Source organism: Rissa tridactyla, chromosome 4 (assembly GCF_028500815.1).
Source record: "Rissa tridactyla isolate bRisTri1 chromosome 4, bRisTri1.patW.cur.20221130, whole genome shotgun sequence".
NCBI lineage: Eukaryota > Metazoa > Chordata > Aves > Charadriiformes > Laridae > Rissa > Rissa tridactyla.
The window spans coordinates 74,357,477-74,373,048 of NC_071469.1; the positions used below are offsets into that span (position 1 = coordinate 74,357,477).

General features: G+C 50.5%; 1 protein-coding gene across 4 annotated transcripts; it reads right to left on the reverse strand.

The window, feature by feature from the left end:
- Nucleotides 1-344: 344 nt before the first annotated feature.
- TRADD (TNFRSF1A associated via death domain) lies at nucleotides 345-15,560 on the reverse strand. Of its 4 annotated transcripts, none has more exons than XM_054200310.1 (5): nucleotides 15,429-15,560; nucleotides 12,465-12,614; nucleotides 9,644-9,921; nucleotides 7,733-7,925; nucleotides 345-6,563 (listed from the first exon to the last, which is right to left on the reverse strand). In XM_054200310.1, exons 2-5 carry the CDS (start codon nucleotides 12,604-12,606, stop codon nucleotides 6,256-6,258), a joined length of 921 nt encoding a protein of 306 aa, XP_054056285.1. In that variant the 5' UTR covers nucleotides 12,607-12,614; nucleotides 15,429-15,560; the 3' UTR covers nucleotides 345-6,255. The 4 variants fall into 4 exon arrangements, with proteins under 4 accessions (XP_054056285.1, XP_054056286.1, XP_054056287.1 ...); XM_054200311.1 differs by lacking the exon at nucleotides 15,429-15,560 and adding an exon at nucleotides 13,186-14,005; XM_054200312.1 differs by lacking the exon at nucleotides 15,429-15,560 and having other exon boundaries at nucleotides 9,644-10,061; nucleotides 12,465-12,600.
- Nucleotides 15,561-15,572: the final 12 nt, after the last annotated feature.

The window sequence follows — 15,572 nt, forward strand, 5'->3', positions numbered from 1 at the left end:
GATCTTGTGGTTTCTCAAGTGCTGTCTGAGATGTAAGTGAATCGGGACGAAATACTGCTCTGCTCGAGTTCCCGGCAAAAGGAATTTCTCCGGGTTCAGCTGTCAGGTCAGGCAGTGGCTTCCTCTGCAAAGCTGCTGGAGAAGATTTAACATCCAAGCTCCACAGCTCCCCAGCTACGGGGCAGGCAGCCCTGTGAGAAAGCTCACTAATAGTGAGGGCACCCCGGTTTCAGCGATGCCGTGGCCTCGGAGGAGTACCAGATACAGAACGGCACCGAAAGAAACACGGGGAGCTCTGCCACGTACCACTTTGGGACAAACCTCCCCTTCTGGCCGTGTTTGCAAAAAAAGGCCCATCAAAGCGATAACTGAACAAACGTGGCGGCTTAGCTTGGTTTCGATGTGAAACCGGAGCCGTTAACTCGCAGGTGGGGCACCGGCCTTGGCGCATCAGTAAAAACGTGTGATTTGAGGCAGGGCCCCGTTGTGCACCCGGACGCTTTGGCCGGATGCTCCTCCAAGAGCTGGTGAAAGCCAACGCGGCCACAACTTCACCGAAACCCTTTCTTAATACTGCGTTAAGCGTTCAGTGAAAGTCTCTGAGGCACTTTTCATCAAAAGTATATCTTTATTTATAAAAAAGAACGGGGGGGAAAAATAGACCAAAGTGCTTTTTTTTTTTTTTTTTCTATAAAAGACAATTGCTTGGAGGTTGAATGTCCCAGACCTGAGTATCCATGGCACTGCAGTCCATAGCTGTAGATGGCTGATCCAGATATGCTGCCGAGTATCACGGAAATTTGGAATTAAAAGGTCAGCAAGGGATTTTTCCACTGATGACTAAGGGACTTAACCACATATCTCCTACAGATTTCAGTTAGGGATGTATGGCCAAATTCCTTCAGTGGCTTTAAAATTCAATCCAGAGAAGAAAAAAAAAAAATTACAATTTTTGACTCTAGGCCTTAAATTGCCTCACCGTACCTTAAATTGCGTCACCCACCTCCCTACAGAAGACAAAAGGCCAGACCCAGGGTTGCATCTCACCAGTTCCATGTACGCGCTCCAGGACGTGGGTTAGACCGAAGCAACCCTCGTGACTCCCGCTCCAGTACCGCCTGGGTTTCAGGTGTACAACGCCAGGGGTACACGGCTATACCAGAATTCTCCGCTAAACGAAATGGGTCGGTTTAAGTGAACTGGAGGCCCCTCCTTGCTGCGCGGGCTCAGCGTGGTGTCAGAGGCTGCGGGCGGCCGCCGGGCTGCGACTCGGAGGTGGCTCTGAGGGGCCTTTTGGGACCTCAGAGGGGAGACCCCGGCAGCAGGAAGGCTTCGCAATGCTGAAGCGGATTTTGAAATGAATGGCAAAATTAAGAGGTAAGGAAACGCCCCACCATCTCCTCACGCTGGGAAAAGAGCTTTGTCTGGAGCAGTGTCCGCACCAAGCACCTAGGCCTTCTCGGAACAAGCAGTTTCCCTCAGCTCTGAGCCTCCACGCTTTTTTGGCCTTATGTTTTCTATATCTTGACAGTGGTGCAAAGTATATTCTGTTTTCTGCTTCAGCTTCCTCTAGATTTTGAAACGGATACAGTTCTGAGACTCCCCAGCTTTGAAACTCCAGCAAACTGTCTTACCTGGAGGCTCGGACTTTTTCATAAAGCCCTGTAACCTGCAGTGCTGTGACATTTTTGCATGAAAAACAATCCAGGTATCCATCCCTTCCATGGTAGGGCCGAAGCTGAAAACGGAAACCTGGAAAGCGTTCCTGTGAGCAATCGGCGTTTGTTTTTAATTTGACTTGCTATGAAAATATGGAAGGAAATGTTATGATTTCTTTCAGGTCAGGCTCATAATTTTTAAGCGCTTCCAATCAATAATCCTGAACCCTTTCCTTATTTTTGAGTCAGGTACTGTTCTCACCTGACAGACCGGTCCGCTGTCAGCAGCTGTGGCACGTGAGAACTGAAGCTGCTGGAAGAAATGACCTTCCCTACCTGCCGTGATGGCGCGTCCTCCTCTTCAGCAGGTGAATTTATCGATGGTGTGTTTTTAACAAGCATCGAAGAGGGTTAATGTCAGTCTTTCACCGCCTCTGCCCTCCAGGGCAGTTTGGCATTTTTTCCTTGGTGACAGTTTTCTATCAGGGCAGCCTCTCAGCTCGACTCCTGTCAGATGCCTCACGTCACAGGGAGCGCTTTAACTTTCACTCTCCCCTCTGTTGTCACCCACGTGAGCGCTGTAGCCCAGCTATGCCAAAACAAATCATTCAAATTCTCCTTCGGATGGATCTTTTGTTCTTTCTGGCAGACTGAAAGGAGCCTCCTTCAAATCTGAAACACTGCTAAAACTACAAAAACAATCTGTACCACAAAAAAGCCCTCTTGGGTGCCTTCCCGTAAGCACATTTGGGCCTGGTTTCTGTGGTTTGTTTCAGACTTTGTCTATTTCATTTTTTTTATATGCAACTGATTAGCATCTTTAGTTGCTTTCAATATCGTGTGCTGGTTTGCTACACGTTTGATTCTGAAACACCAGCCCCCCTGAAAATATTTTTTTTTTTTTTTTTTGTTTTCCAGACTTATCTTAAAGGTAGGGAAGAGTTGTTATGGGATAAGGCCAAATCCACCAGCAGCAGCGCTGCCCATGGCTTATCTCCCACGCTAGACGTTAGCTCATCGGTATAAATAGTAGTAAGGGAGCGTCGCTTGCGTGCCTGGCATCTGAGTAGGTGCAGTACGTGCACAGCTAACTTTGCAAGGAAGAAAGCACATGTGCGCTCCCCTTCCAGCGGCGTGACACCGGGGGTGCTTATTCTAGCCCTTGGTCTAGCACACAGCGCTGAGTCTGTGGTATATCGGCAAGAATCCCCAACACCCAGCTCCTCCTCTAGTTCCGCTCATTGTGTTACTATCCGAGGTAAAGACACGCCTCTAAGTTCTTCAAGAAACCTCTGCTAATGTTTTTGGGTTTTGTTTTTTTTTTTTTTTCCTTTGAGCGCTTCTTCCTTCCCTGCGTGATGCAAGTTCCCCTGTCTTTGCACACTGGTGTAAAACCGCTGTAAAATCTTCTGGGTAAAACAGAAAGAAATTCTGAGTCAAGCCCCGGGCAAATGCCAAATCAATGCAAATGACATCGTGATCCAATTGTGATCCGTTTCATTCTAAGGCTTCTGTGAAAATTGTCTCTCTCTATGTTTGTGCCAGATAATACTAAAAAACCCTACTCTTTTTAGCAGGAAAGGAGTCCACTTGAGAACAGAATCAATTTTTCATTGAATCTAATGATGATGATGACCAATCATGGAAAAGAAGGTATGAAACAGCTACTGCTATGGTCCCAAACCATGCCATGTGCTCAAGACAATTCCATCACGGAACATCACTGGAAAACCCTTTTTCTTCGAGTCTCCGCAATGAAGGCACCTGTGAATGCTGTTAAAGACGACGATATTCCAGAAAGGCTGCCAGGAGCTCCAGCACTTAATGGCACTTTTGAGAGGGAATCTGTGAGTAAGAGGAAACACATATGCCAATTGCTGGCAGAGGAATAAAATGCACGAGGTTTGCATTAAGGAAAAAAAAACACATTCATGCTAAGTCCTCTCTAAGACAGTAATAAGAGCAAAGACGTTTTCTGGGCTCGAAGCAGATGCTGAATAATAAGCCTTTCTCATTCTGAGCATTAACAGACACTAGAAAAGCAAGAAGTTCTCACTACTCAGTGGCTGGCTTATAACTGTATATGAAAGTTGTGCACATGAGTAGCTAGCCTGAGAGCTTAGAAATGTTCATTACAAAGGAGACAGGCTATGCATATGACCTTGTCTTCTAAAAAAAAATCATTTTTGCAAAATCAAGAGCAAACCCTCTTGCTGTTAAAGTAATTTTCAAGTTTCTGATGTTGTGGTTTTTCTGTTGGTTTTTTTTTTTTTTTTTTTTTTTTTTTTTTTAAAAAAAATACCATTTGCCAGGTGTGCTGCTGCCAGAGTTCCCCAGCTGGGATCTGGCAGGAAAGCTAAATACTTTGAGGTATGGTTCCACAGCAGCCTAAACTAACTGCCGTCAGCAGTGCTGTGCTGGTCCCGAAAGCAAAACTGTCAGAGAGAAGACGACTGCTTCCTTCTGGGAAGAGCACTGGTACTGCTATACGGGAGAGGGCAGGACACGGAGCAGGAATGGGGGAGATGAGACTGTCACAACAGCAGTGACATAGAATGGCTTAATAAAATGCCGTGGGGCCACAGCCTTTGTGGAGACGGTGCCTGCATGAAGTCCTGCTTCCTTTGAAGCTAAGGGCAAGATGGAAACAGATTCACGCCCTGGAAACGTTCTCCCCATCTCTGACTCCCCTCCATTTCCTTTCCACACTGTGCACATGATCTTGGGGATTCCAATCCGCAGAAAAAAGCCAGGTTCCTCAGGATTACGCTGGGGAATGCGATGTTCAGCACATCTGGGGCACGTGGACCCCAACTGGGTGCGAGCTGGCCGTCTAAATCCTCCTGATCCGGGCCTTCAGTCAGCTGGTGCTCACAGCATGCGTTTTAGCAGAAGCTGAGGGAGCAGTACCAGCCCCTGGAGCTTGGATCTGAGCCCACACCTGAATCCCATGTTGTGTCCCTCCTTATGAATTAGACCTTTGACTCCAGGAAGGATTAAGATGTGAGCTGACATTTAAAAGGCCGTCAGGGCTTGCCTGTCTAAAAGCTGGTCCTAACACATCTGCCGGTGGCCCGATACTTGCCTGCACACGCAGGCTTTGTGTGCTGGCAGAGCTGCCCTCTGCAGCTGAAATAATTTCCAAGGCCCACTGGCTATTCCCACAGATGGGAAGGGCAAAGGGGGATAGAATTAATGAAAAAGGATAAGTAAAACCGTATCAGGAAAGCGCAGGGAATAACTCAAAGGTAATCAAGCTGCTGTTGTGCTTCGTGGGACCCATGTCATGCCAGATACTTGTTGCTCTGTGCTTTGTTAGGGGCAAAGGTGTAAACACTGCTTGTTGCCATCTGCATCAACCATACCAGCAGAGGGTCGGCTTCTCCCACAGGAACTAAGAGCACGAGCCAGCCCCGGGGTTTGGGTGCTTTGTCCTTGAAGCCATTTTTAACCCTCAAAACCAGGGCAGGTAAATCCGGCGGCTGATGCCCAATTGTCACACAGTGACGACACTGCCAGGGAAAGGCTCTGTACAAATCCCTACGCTGGTGAGGCGCGATGGCGTGAGCTGTCCTCTGCGGGGACTCCGCAGGCAGAAGTTAAGAAGTGGGCGAAGGCACTAGCCAGCTGGCCGGTCAGAGGCGACTGCCCAGCTCTGTGGGCTGGGGTCAGGATGGCACTTGATGCTGTGACACATCTTAGAGCAGCAGTTCCAATCTGCGCTCCACAGGTACCTTGCTGACTACGAGGTTGTTTTCCTTCCAGCTCTGTGGTGTTTTTCTTTTCACGGATGCAGGCTCCCTCGGGGCTGGTGGGAAAGAGCCAGGCGCGATGTAGTCAATATATTCTTGTCCACCATGGTCCAGAAAAAGCTGGGAATCATTCTCTGAATTTGTCTTTGCCCATAGGGCTTGTTCAGTGCCTGAAATTTGTTCTCCAGCAGCAATGTTGTGTCCTGTGGGAAATTATGACTGTCCCAGGTAAAAGGGAAACCTTCGGGTGGCGAGAGGTGGGAAGGAGCTGTACTAGAGCAGGGCAGGAGACAGATGCACTTGCCACAGATGTTCCTCGTTTGAAGAACGAAGAAGTATAATAATATAAAATTTGCTTTTCCTTAATTTCCCCTCTGTCTTTGCTTGATGTCATGCCTGAGGGCACAAATATCTTACATATAAAAAATATATTGCAGCTCTTCAGGTGACAGCCCTGGGCCACAGCCTGAGATGCAGTGGTGTTGTCTGCGTCCTAGAGAAATTCTCTGAAATGCCTTCCTTGCTCTTCTCCTCTCCCCACCCTCCCCTAGGCCTCTCTAACCGTCTGGCTGCTTCCCTGCGACATTCCAGTCCTGAAGGAAGTCAGGCTGAAAGCCTCTCTCACCAGTTCACGGGAAGGTAACGTGGACTTCTAGAAACAGAATGAAATAAGGAACGGCAGAGGTTCGTGCTGGCTTCTGCGAGCACAGAACCTCTCCCCGGGCATTCCCATCTAGATGGAATCCTGCGGTGATTTTCAGGGCTTTACATTCCCAGACACTGCAGCAGTCTTGTACACTAGCTAAAGCAAGGAAGCTCTTAGCAACGCCACTACCCTTCGGGCTCTAGGAGCAGTCCTCATTGGAATGGAGGCCCAAGAGCTCCTCAGCCAAGCTGATGAGACCATTTTCTTCCAGGGCTGCGATCAGCCGCGCTATTGTGGCCTTCTTCCCCTCCGACTGGATAAATCTGAGAAGCAGCTGATAGGCTTGTTCATATAGTCCCTCTCGGTCATATTCAAGGGCCAGGTTATCAATGACAGGATCACGCAGGGCCCGGCAGTTCTTCTGCAAAGAGCGACCCACTTGCTTCCATTTCTTGGACACGAGCTTGGCAAATTTCTGGTGGTCGTCTGGTGTAAGCGTTCTGTTGGCTGAAAGAGACAGAGGGCAGGTAAAACAGAGGGCTTTCATGGCTGATGTGATGCAGCTGGGACCAGTCCAAGGTCTGCAGAAGTGCAAGAGCAGTGAAGCTAAAGGGACTGCCCCGCCATGGGCCAGGGGTCCTGCACACCGGGCTGTGATGGCATGGAATGCTCTGTGACACAGGAAGGCTCTGATGGCATTCCTCCTCCACTAGAAAGGGAAAATCAGCTGGAGTAAGCCTCACCGCTTGGGGTGTCCCTGCTCCCTGCGTATGAGCTGGACGTGCCCGCTCTCCACTTAGTCTGCCATCCCCTGGGGCAGTGCTGGTGCCTTGGGTGGCAAACTGTAGCACATGGTGAGGCACTTCGCTGCTGACAGCCATCTGCCCTGGCACATCTGAGCTCTCTGCCTTGCTCAGGCCATTTCCCTTCTGAAATCCTCGCACAAGATCAGAGTATCTTCCTCTTTTTTTTTTTTTTCCCCCTCCCCCCAGGATGGGACTGTCCTGTGGTTTGCCAGAGCCCGTTTTTTTTTTTTTTCCGAGGGACATCCTCTTTATTTGTTTCAGCCTTTCAAAAGCAACTTGGCAAGGCCTTTCTGACCCAGTCTCCTGTTCCCTACCCAAGTATCCTCAAAATACTGAAATGCAGACAGGAGCTCTCTCCTTGGCCGTTTAGTACTGGAGACTGCTTACACAGCTTAAGCACACTCAGAAATGACCCAGCTGATCTCAAGCTAGAATTGCTATGTGAGACTATCTGAAAGCTCTCTGTAGAAAGCCAGCGTACAGCTGGCTGAAAGCAGGGCTGATGGTGTCCGTAGTAACCTTCCCAGTCTGATCCCAACCTATGCTATTAATTCACCTCAACCAAATGATGTGGAAGAAGAGAACTACTCTGTACTCTTCAGTATTAAGGAGTTTTAAAATGTGAGGAACTTGGAAGAGACACAGAGCCTGAGGCATCTGGTTCTGCGCCACCCCAGCAAGAAAACAGGTTGAGGCCTGATCTGAAGCAGTGTGGCAGTATCTTAGGACTACTGTAATTCCTTCCTTATGGGATGCTGGGAAATCCTTGATTTATCTAAGGTAGACCCCAATGTAGTCATGTTAATTCTCCCTTTTGGGCTCTGCAGTGAGGAAGACCAAGGGCTCTCTTGGTCAGTTCTAGCTACTCACCGAAGTGTTGTCCCTGAAAGATGAAGGTGACTTGTGGGGAAAGGGAGCTGCCTTGAGAAGGACAAGGTAGAGATGGGGCGTTCAGAGAGGCGCAGCCTTTTACAGCCGTATTGTTGTTGATGCTCTGGTGAACAATCAGGCTCTTGAGGCATTCCTCCAGCTCTGAGATCTCCTCATCCCGCAGGCGGTCAGGCTGTAAGGCAAACAGCGTCGTCAGTGATTTGTGCCAGGTTCACCCCCTCGCAAAGCTGTAGATGCTTAGCTGGAAGGTGCGGCTTCAGATGATCATGCCATGAGAGGAGCAATGAGACAGCTATTGCCTGTGAACTGACCAAGTGAGATGGTCTAGTGGAGTTCTGGCTGTAAATGTGTGAATCTGAATTGGTAATGTGATATGAAATAGGCAGTCTGCCCCTCCCAGGTTTCCCACGTGCAGCAGTGCGCTTACAAGTTGCGTAAAACTGCTACTAGTCCATGTTTATTTTCAGCGGCCCTCTGCGAGAATTAGGGCGCATCACAGGCAGCGTGGCTTCTCTGACTTACTGCACATGAGGGGCAGACCCACAGAATAGGGTGACCTGATCCCAACAGCTCTGGGCCACCAAAGCAGGCAGCTCCTGCTACCCCCCTTCTCTCTTTTTGCCCCTTTGTTACCTGGATCCTCACCAAGCCAGTTTTTCCTCACTAACCAAGAGAAAATTAGCCTGACCTCCAAAAAGCAGGTAATAAGAAAAGGAGTAAAGCAGGTAAAGCACATGGGAAGAGTCACTTGGCAAGTGCTGCGACTCAGTCTAGTGTTCAGCTCACGTACAGCAGGTACCCAGCACTGCCACAGCCAGTGACGGCTGTGCTGTACTGTCATCTTTGTGACCGCTCCACTGGTAGGCAGAGTCAGACTGAGTCAGTTTTGGGGAACTGAGAATAAGCCCACCTCTTTTGCCCAGTTCAGCTGGTTCAGCAGAGGGAGGGAGTAGCAAGCAGAAGCTGACAGGGTATGGGACATCACGTGTTGTTTGGTCCAGGGCTGAAAGGTTTGCGTTTCATTCTCTGTCCTTACAGAAAAGCAACCTGGCAAAACACACTCTTGTACCTAATCTTCCCAAATAGATGGTGACTACCTATTTCTCAGGACCACCTCGAGGAAACCAGAGCTATAAGGTATTGCTAGTTCCAGGTGGGAAAAAAGAGGAGAGGAGAAAGGCAACAAGTGTAATCATGTCAAGTGCCTTGCTTTTGTGGTGAGATGACAAGATCTCACTGCTTTTGCTAGTAGGATTAGAGTGCTAGTGCCAAAGCGTGTGATGAGCTAGACGTTAGATATCACCCCTGAGGGAAGAGACTTTGCCTTCAGAAGGGCAGCCTACTACTGCTGGCAGCAGATGCTGTGTGTCCCCACTCTGTCCCACGTTGTTGGCATAATGTGCAGACTGTGCTCACGCTCATTTCTAGGTGCAGTTACCACTGCTACTCTCAAAGGAGGTGGTGTGTGAAGCGGGGGAGGAAGGTGCTGAGCAGTGACGGTTCCACACAGGACTGCTGTCCTCTCTGCCTGCCTCACAGGTGTATCTAGGCACGCTTGCTTGTGCTCTCAACTGCACCTTCTGTAATTCCTCGTCTTAGTGGTGATAACAGCCACACTTACTGTTAGACACAGAAACCACAGTGATTCAACAGAATCTCTGTAGGCTGTTTTAGGTAACTCTGTTGTCCTTCCAGAAAACTGCACTTTTCTGGGTCTTTTCTGGAGTCTGGGGAAGGGCAGAGCTGTTTCTCCATATTACAGTTGCAAATGGAAGGATGGAGAAGTCAACAACCCAGCACGCTGCAGCAGAGCAAGATTTGCACCCACCTTCCTGAGTCCTGCGCTACCGCTCCTCGCTGCTGCCTGCCCTCCCTCCCTCTCCCATTCACCTTTTCTCTGTAGATGCACTCCAGGCAGCGATCCTCATCCTTCAGCATGTTGTCGAGGTGCTCGTTGCCAGCCTTCAGCTCCATTTCAAGAGGCACTGTGGTCATGGCCAAGGAGAGCTGGAGGTGATTCTGGAGGGACTCCTGGAGCGCTCCTTCCCGGTAACTCTGCAGGAACCGGCGGCAGTTCTCCTGCTTGCAGAACTTGAGCTGCACTATCAGGTGCGGGTGGCTGCAGTGCACTTTGAGCATGTCCACACCATTCACACTGCCGGTGGAGTCTGGCAGGGAGAAGTGAGCAGAGTCACTATCCAGGCATGAGACAGACAACCCAGACCCACTCCCATCCACCACCAAGCCTGCAATGGAGCAGCTTTTGAATTCTCTTCTCTCTGTGATAAAGTCCTCTGGGAAGAAAAACCTGTATGTAAAACCAAGAGGAAAGGATTAAGTTTTTGCTGTCCTGCCACCATCAATCCCCATGAAGTATGGTGTCCAGCTGAAGCTTTATGGTACTACACTCCAGGTAATTATCTCAACACTGTTTATTAGGGGAGGTTTTAAGTTGGAGGTTCCATTTCCAGGACAGAAATGGTTACGCTAAACCGGTAGCACAGGAAAGTTTTAAAGATGAAAGTGCATAGTTCAGCCCAGTGCTCAGTCAGATTTCAGTCCTTGTGACTGGAGTTTTATGCAATGATGAAGGTCCTGGAAAAAGACCCAGCATTTCCTCTCCACCCCGTGCCCAGAGCTAACTTTTGGCTGTCTCTGAGGCTTCAATACATCCCACAAACGGAAAATGATAGATCCAGCCACAGGAACTAGGTTGCTTGAGTCTGGGCCTTGACTTGTTAAGCTCTTTTGCACAGAGAATTAATTCATGGTAAAATCTAAGCAAGAAGCAGCCAGGGATGTACCCTCCAACATTAGTGCGGGGGGAATGTGAGCAAAATGGACAACAGAAATTGTCCAGGCCTTCATTCTTCCTTCTCCCAGCAAAATTAAAATTTGATTAGCTGTGCACATTGACCTTGTCACCACAGGGATTTTATATGCTGATGATGACAGTTTAGAGTATGTGTTTTTCTCTCTTTTGCAGCAGAGGGCTGTGGGAGGCTGGCTGTACTTCTTCTGGACCCAAATTAACCTCCTGGCCTGCCCTCACACAGGGCCCTATGGAGGTACCAGGTCAGACAGGCACTACATCAGGTGCTTCTAAACCAAACCTCATGGCATTAGTTAGACATGCTTGGAGGGCAATCCCAAGGCAAAACAGTCTTACGTGCTCCACATTAGGCAGGACAAGTGACCTGCCATTTAAAAGTATATCATCTAACGGTGGGTTACTGAATCCTGGTTGCATCACAAAGTCTAGTTTGGACCAGATGTGTAACTGGGACACAGGGCTAAGCACCTAGGAAAGGCACTTTAATGCACTGTGGCTGACCAGAAATGCCTTTTTATCGCTTCCTTCGTGCTTTGTTTTTCGTGAGTGGTGGTTAAACAAAAGCTTCCGTAACAGGGTAAGAGGCCTGGGGAGGGGAAAAGCTGCACAGACATGGAAACCTTTATGAACGGTGTAAAACACAGCTTAAAGCTACCTCAAAAGAGAGGACTTTGCACGTAGTTCTTCATGAAACTTCAGCCAGTGTCAGATTTCATGTCCTTCTTAGGTCTGAACGAGCATGGTAGGATTTAGCGTTTTTGTGGGCTTTCCTTTAAATGTGTGAGGAGATTTACATTCCAGTAACACAAAGCAGCCATAAATCGAGCCTAACGGGACAACTGTGTCAGGCTTCCTGCTGCTTCACATCTTTGGACCAAGCTGTGAGATGAGCAGGCCTGTATTGGATAAACTAGCTGACTTGGCTTGACTCGTGATTGCCAGAAGAAATCACAGAATAGTTACACAAGCCCAATTAAACAATATAGGTTCAGCTCTATGACAGGTAAAGAACGCCATGAGAGTCATTCTAGGCAAGTATGATAAACTCTGCAAATTACTATTATTCTGCAGTCAGCTTGGTGCAAGGGTGGATAGAGAAACGCAGTTTTATGGCCATTTGTATCTCAAGTCCTTTTTTATGTAAATAGGTCTACATACAGCTGAAGCAAATGTAATTGTGCCTGTTGATATCGGAAAAGAACTTGAACTGGCTATCACTAATTTTAAAAATCATCTTCTCAAAGCAAAAATCATGTTTCTGTGGTGGTATAAAGACAGCAATTAAATCTTCTTTCATAGCCACTGCAATCTTTTCTCCTCTCACATAAATGGGTTTAAACAAACATTCATAAAGTAGGATAACTCACAGGATAGTTCAAGTTGGAAGGAAGCCCAGGAAGTCTGTAGCCCAACCTCCCATGTGAAGCGGGGTCAGCTCTGAGGTCAGACCAAGTTGCTCAGGGCTTTATCCAGTCCCGTTTTGAAAAACTCCAAGGATGGAGAATACACAGTCGCTCTGAGCCAGTGCTTGACTTGTCCTCATGGGGAAAATGTTTGTCCTTGTATCTGGTGTCCACCTCTCTTGTTTCAATTTGTGCCTGTTGCCTCCCAGTCCCCATGCACCACTGTAAAGGTCAGTCCCCCAAAGCCTTCTCTTCCCCAGGCTGAACAGGTCCAACTCCCTCAGCCTCTCCTCAGGACAAGTGCTCCAGCCCCCAGCCATCTTGGTGGACCTCTGCTGAACTTGCTCCACTTTATTGTCTTTATGAAATACAGTGAACATCAGCTTTCCTTACCCATGAGTGTGAGATTAAAGAAAGGCATGGCATTGCGTGAAGAGATGAGAAAGTGTGCCAAGATATCAGAGAGGATGGGTACCTGCTAAAGCCAGCTTCAGCGCCTTGAACACACTAGGTTTCTTCTGGGAACTTTCATAGAGAGACGGCAGAACGATGGTCTTGCATGTCGACTGGAGGAAGAGATAAGCGCTGCCGATCCAAGGAGTGGAGCTGCCAGCCATCTTCAGCCCTACAAAATCACACGGGTGAGCTGAGAGACCATAGGGAAGACGGCCTGATGCTGGGTGAGTGCTTACAGCAAACACTGAGCATAAACGTGACAGGATTATGGGGATTTACCCTTATTTCCTAGAATAGGTACTGATGTTGTTAAAGCAAATGTAACCTTTGTCGAGTTTACTGTTACTCTGTAAAGCACAGCACAGTGGTACATGGTGTCCCAGAGACTCAGCAGCTCACAAAGCTCTGCTTTCATTTTCCATTCATTTTGTGCTTCAAAGGGACTCTGAAGCAAAGGGTTTCAGTCCTCATGCCTCTGCCTGCCCAGCCAAGCTGGCAAAGTCTGAAGATGCATAGCTGGGGTGCTGCAGGGAGCACCCTGCAGTCCTGGTTCTGGCATGCTCACACAGACCGAAGCCCTGTTGCAGGCAGAGGTCCTGGTCCCCTGGTTGTGCTCCCTAAAGGACAGGTACGCAGTGGGAGACTTGGAGCTATCCCTCTGCTTTATGTACCAGTTCATTTATTATTCCTCTCCCACCACCTGCCTCTTGCAGCAATCACCTGGAAGCCAGCACACCCACCTCTCTGTTCTCATCACGCCCGTTCCTCGCTGGCCAGCTAATGCAACGCTTACATCTACCGCAGCTGCACCCAGCTCTGCTCCCACAGATTTGGAAGATGAACCAAAACACCTCCCAGGCTACAGATACTCGGAACAGAAAAGCTGTGCTAGACTGGGCAATGCTGGACTGAGGCTATGGCGGCTGGAGAGCACCTGACAGTCCAGGAGACAGGCATGGCCACCTCTCCTTTCCGGTGTGTACGCAACCTGTCTGAGCTGGTGAGTTGGTCACCACAAGCCCCCCGGAACCGCTCCCACAGAAAGCGGCGCTCAGAGCCAGCCCTTCCATCACATCACAGTGACAAGTAATTGGGGCCAGTCCCAAGTCCTGCCCCCTCCCTGAGTACTTGCTTGCACCTCTGTCACACCATCAGCTGCTTCCTCGCGGGCATCCCTTCCTTCCTGCTTTCTGCCCTGTTGCTCAACCCCAACAGCCTTCCCTTGGCTGCAAGCCCTGGCCCGACAGTATAACTGCTGGCCTGGAGAGCATCCCTCTCTTCAGATGTCCTCTAGATTGTGGGTGTGAAGGTCTTTGGTCACCAGGGGCTGCCAGACCAAGAAGGATGACCTCCCATGGACAGGCTGTCCTCCGGGTGGTAGCTGGAGCTGGGAACCATTCCATCCCTTGATGCATGTCCAACAGCACACTGGGATGAATGGCACACTTCATTTCCCTACTATAACCTTGAACTGTGCCCAGCACAGGAGCCTTTCGCTTGTTCAGAAAATACAGGAAATAACCAGCAAATCATAAAATTCACACTGAGTTCAAGGAGTGCCTGTGGGATGCAGGACTGAGTGTTTCCAGGCCATGGCCTCCCACATCATACAGGCCTTCTAGAAAAGCATCTCATAAAGAAAAAAGAGGAGGATGCACTGCCGCTGCAGTCCTGGTCTGGTCTGAGCCTCCCAACACCAGGAAGTTTGGGATCTGGGCACCCATCTCCTTGCATCTTGCAGGAGGAGGGTAACAGAAATCTGAGCAACACCTTAGAAAACTACAGACATGGCATATCTAAAAGATTTAACCCAGAGAACAATTCATCTTTTGCAGTGCAAGTGCCTGAGAGCTCCCTGACAGCCCAGAGGCACATGAAGAACACGGTCCCTCTTTCACCCTGCTCCCATTGCTGCAGCACTGACCCCGCTGGCCCGGCACCACTTCCCTGCACAGGCTGGGGCCCTGCTCCTCACCCACTGCCTGTTTCCACTTGGCGATGCTGGGGAGCCTGGAGGTTTCGCAGCTGAAACTCAAAAACCCAGGTGAGGAGCCCTTTGCTGCTGTGCCTGGGCAGTTTTCCAGCCTGACACACACCTCCCCAGCCCAGTCCCCACTTGGCAGTGGGGACCCCTCGATGTCAAACCCTTGTGGGGGGCTTCAGAAAAAAAAACAAGTCCAGGCACTAAGGTAACATATGTGATCATCATTATTGCCCTTTTTGCTGACATCACAGAATGGTTTGGGTTGGAAGGGACGTTAAAGCCCACCCAGTGCCACCCCCTGCCCTGGGCAGGGACACCTCCCACCACACCACGTTGCTCCAAGCCCCGTCCAGCCTGGCCTTGAACCCCTCCAGGGATGGGGCAGCCACAGCTTCTCTGGGCAACCTGGGCCAGGGGCTCACCACCCTCACAGCAAACAATTTCTGCCTCACATCTCAGCTAAATCTCCCCTCTTCCAGTTTGAAGCCACCACCCCTTGTAAAAGGTCCCTCCCCAGCTTTCCTGTAGCCCCTGCAGACACTGGAAAGCTGCTCTCCTGCAACCCCTCTCCAGGCTCTGGGCCTCTACCTCTGCTATTACCATGGTGTCTGGCCAGGCGCCAGCCTGCTGCCGTGAAGCCGAACTGGGAGGGGGTTGGAAAGCCCAAGGGACTGTCTTTATTTTAAGGAAAAAGAGCAGAGGCCAGCCGCCAGCCCTGGGCCCCGCCGGGCCGGGCCGGGCCGCGTCGTCGCCCGTGCCCGCCCGTCCCCACCCGCTTCAGCGCCGGGCCCGGCCGACCCGCCCCGTGAGGGCCCCGGCCCCGCCATCCCATCAGCGGGGCGGCACCGGGCGAGAGCGCTCCGCTGTCCCGGCCTGCCCGGCCCCCCCCGGCCCCGCGCTCCGACCCCCGGCCCGGGCGGGAGGAGACCCCGGCAGCCTCCCCCCGCTCCCCGCCCGCGACAGCCCCGGTCCCCTCCGGCGGCTCCGGGCGGCTTTTACCTTCTGCCACCGCCGCCGCCCGGCCTCGGCGCCGCCGCTTCCGCCTCTGCGCGGCGCCGCCCGCGGGGGCGGCCGGGCCGGGCCCCCCCCGGGAACCGGACCGCGGGCGGAGGGGGGCAACGGCACCCTCCCGTCCTCCATCGA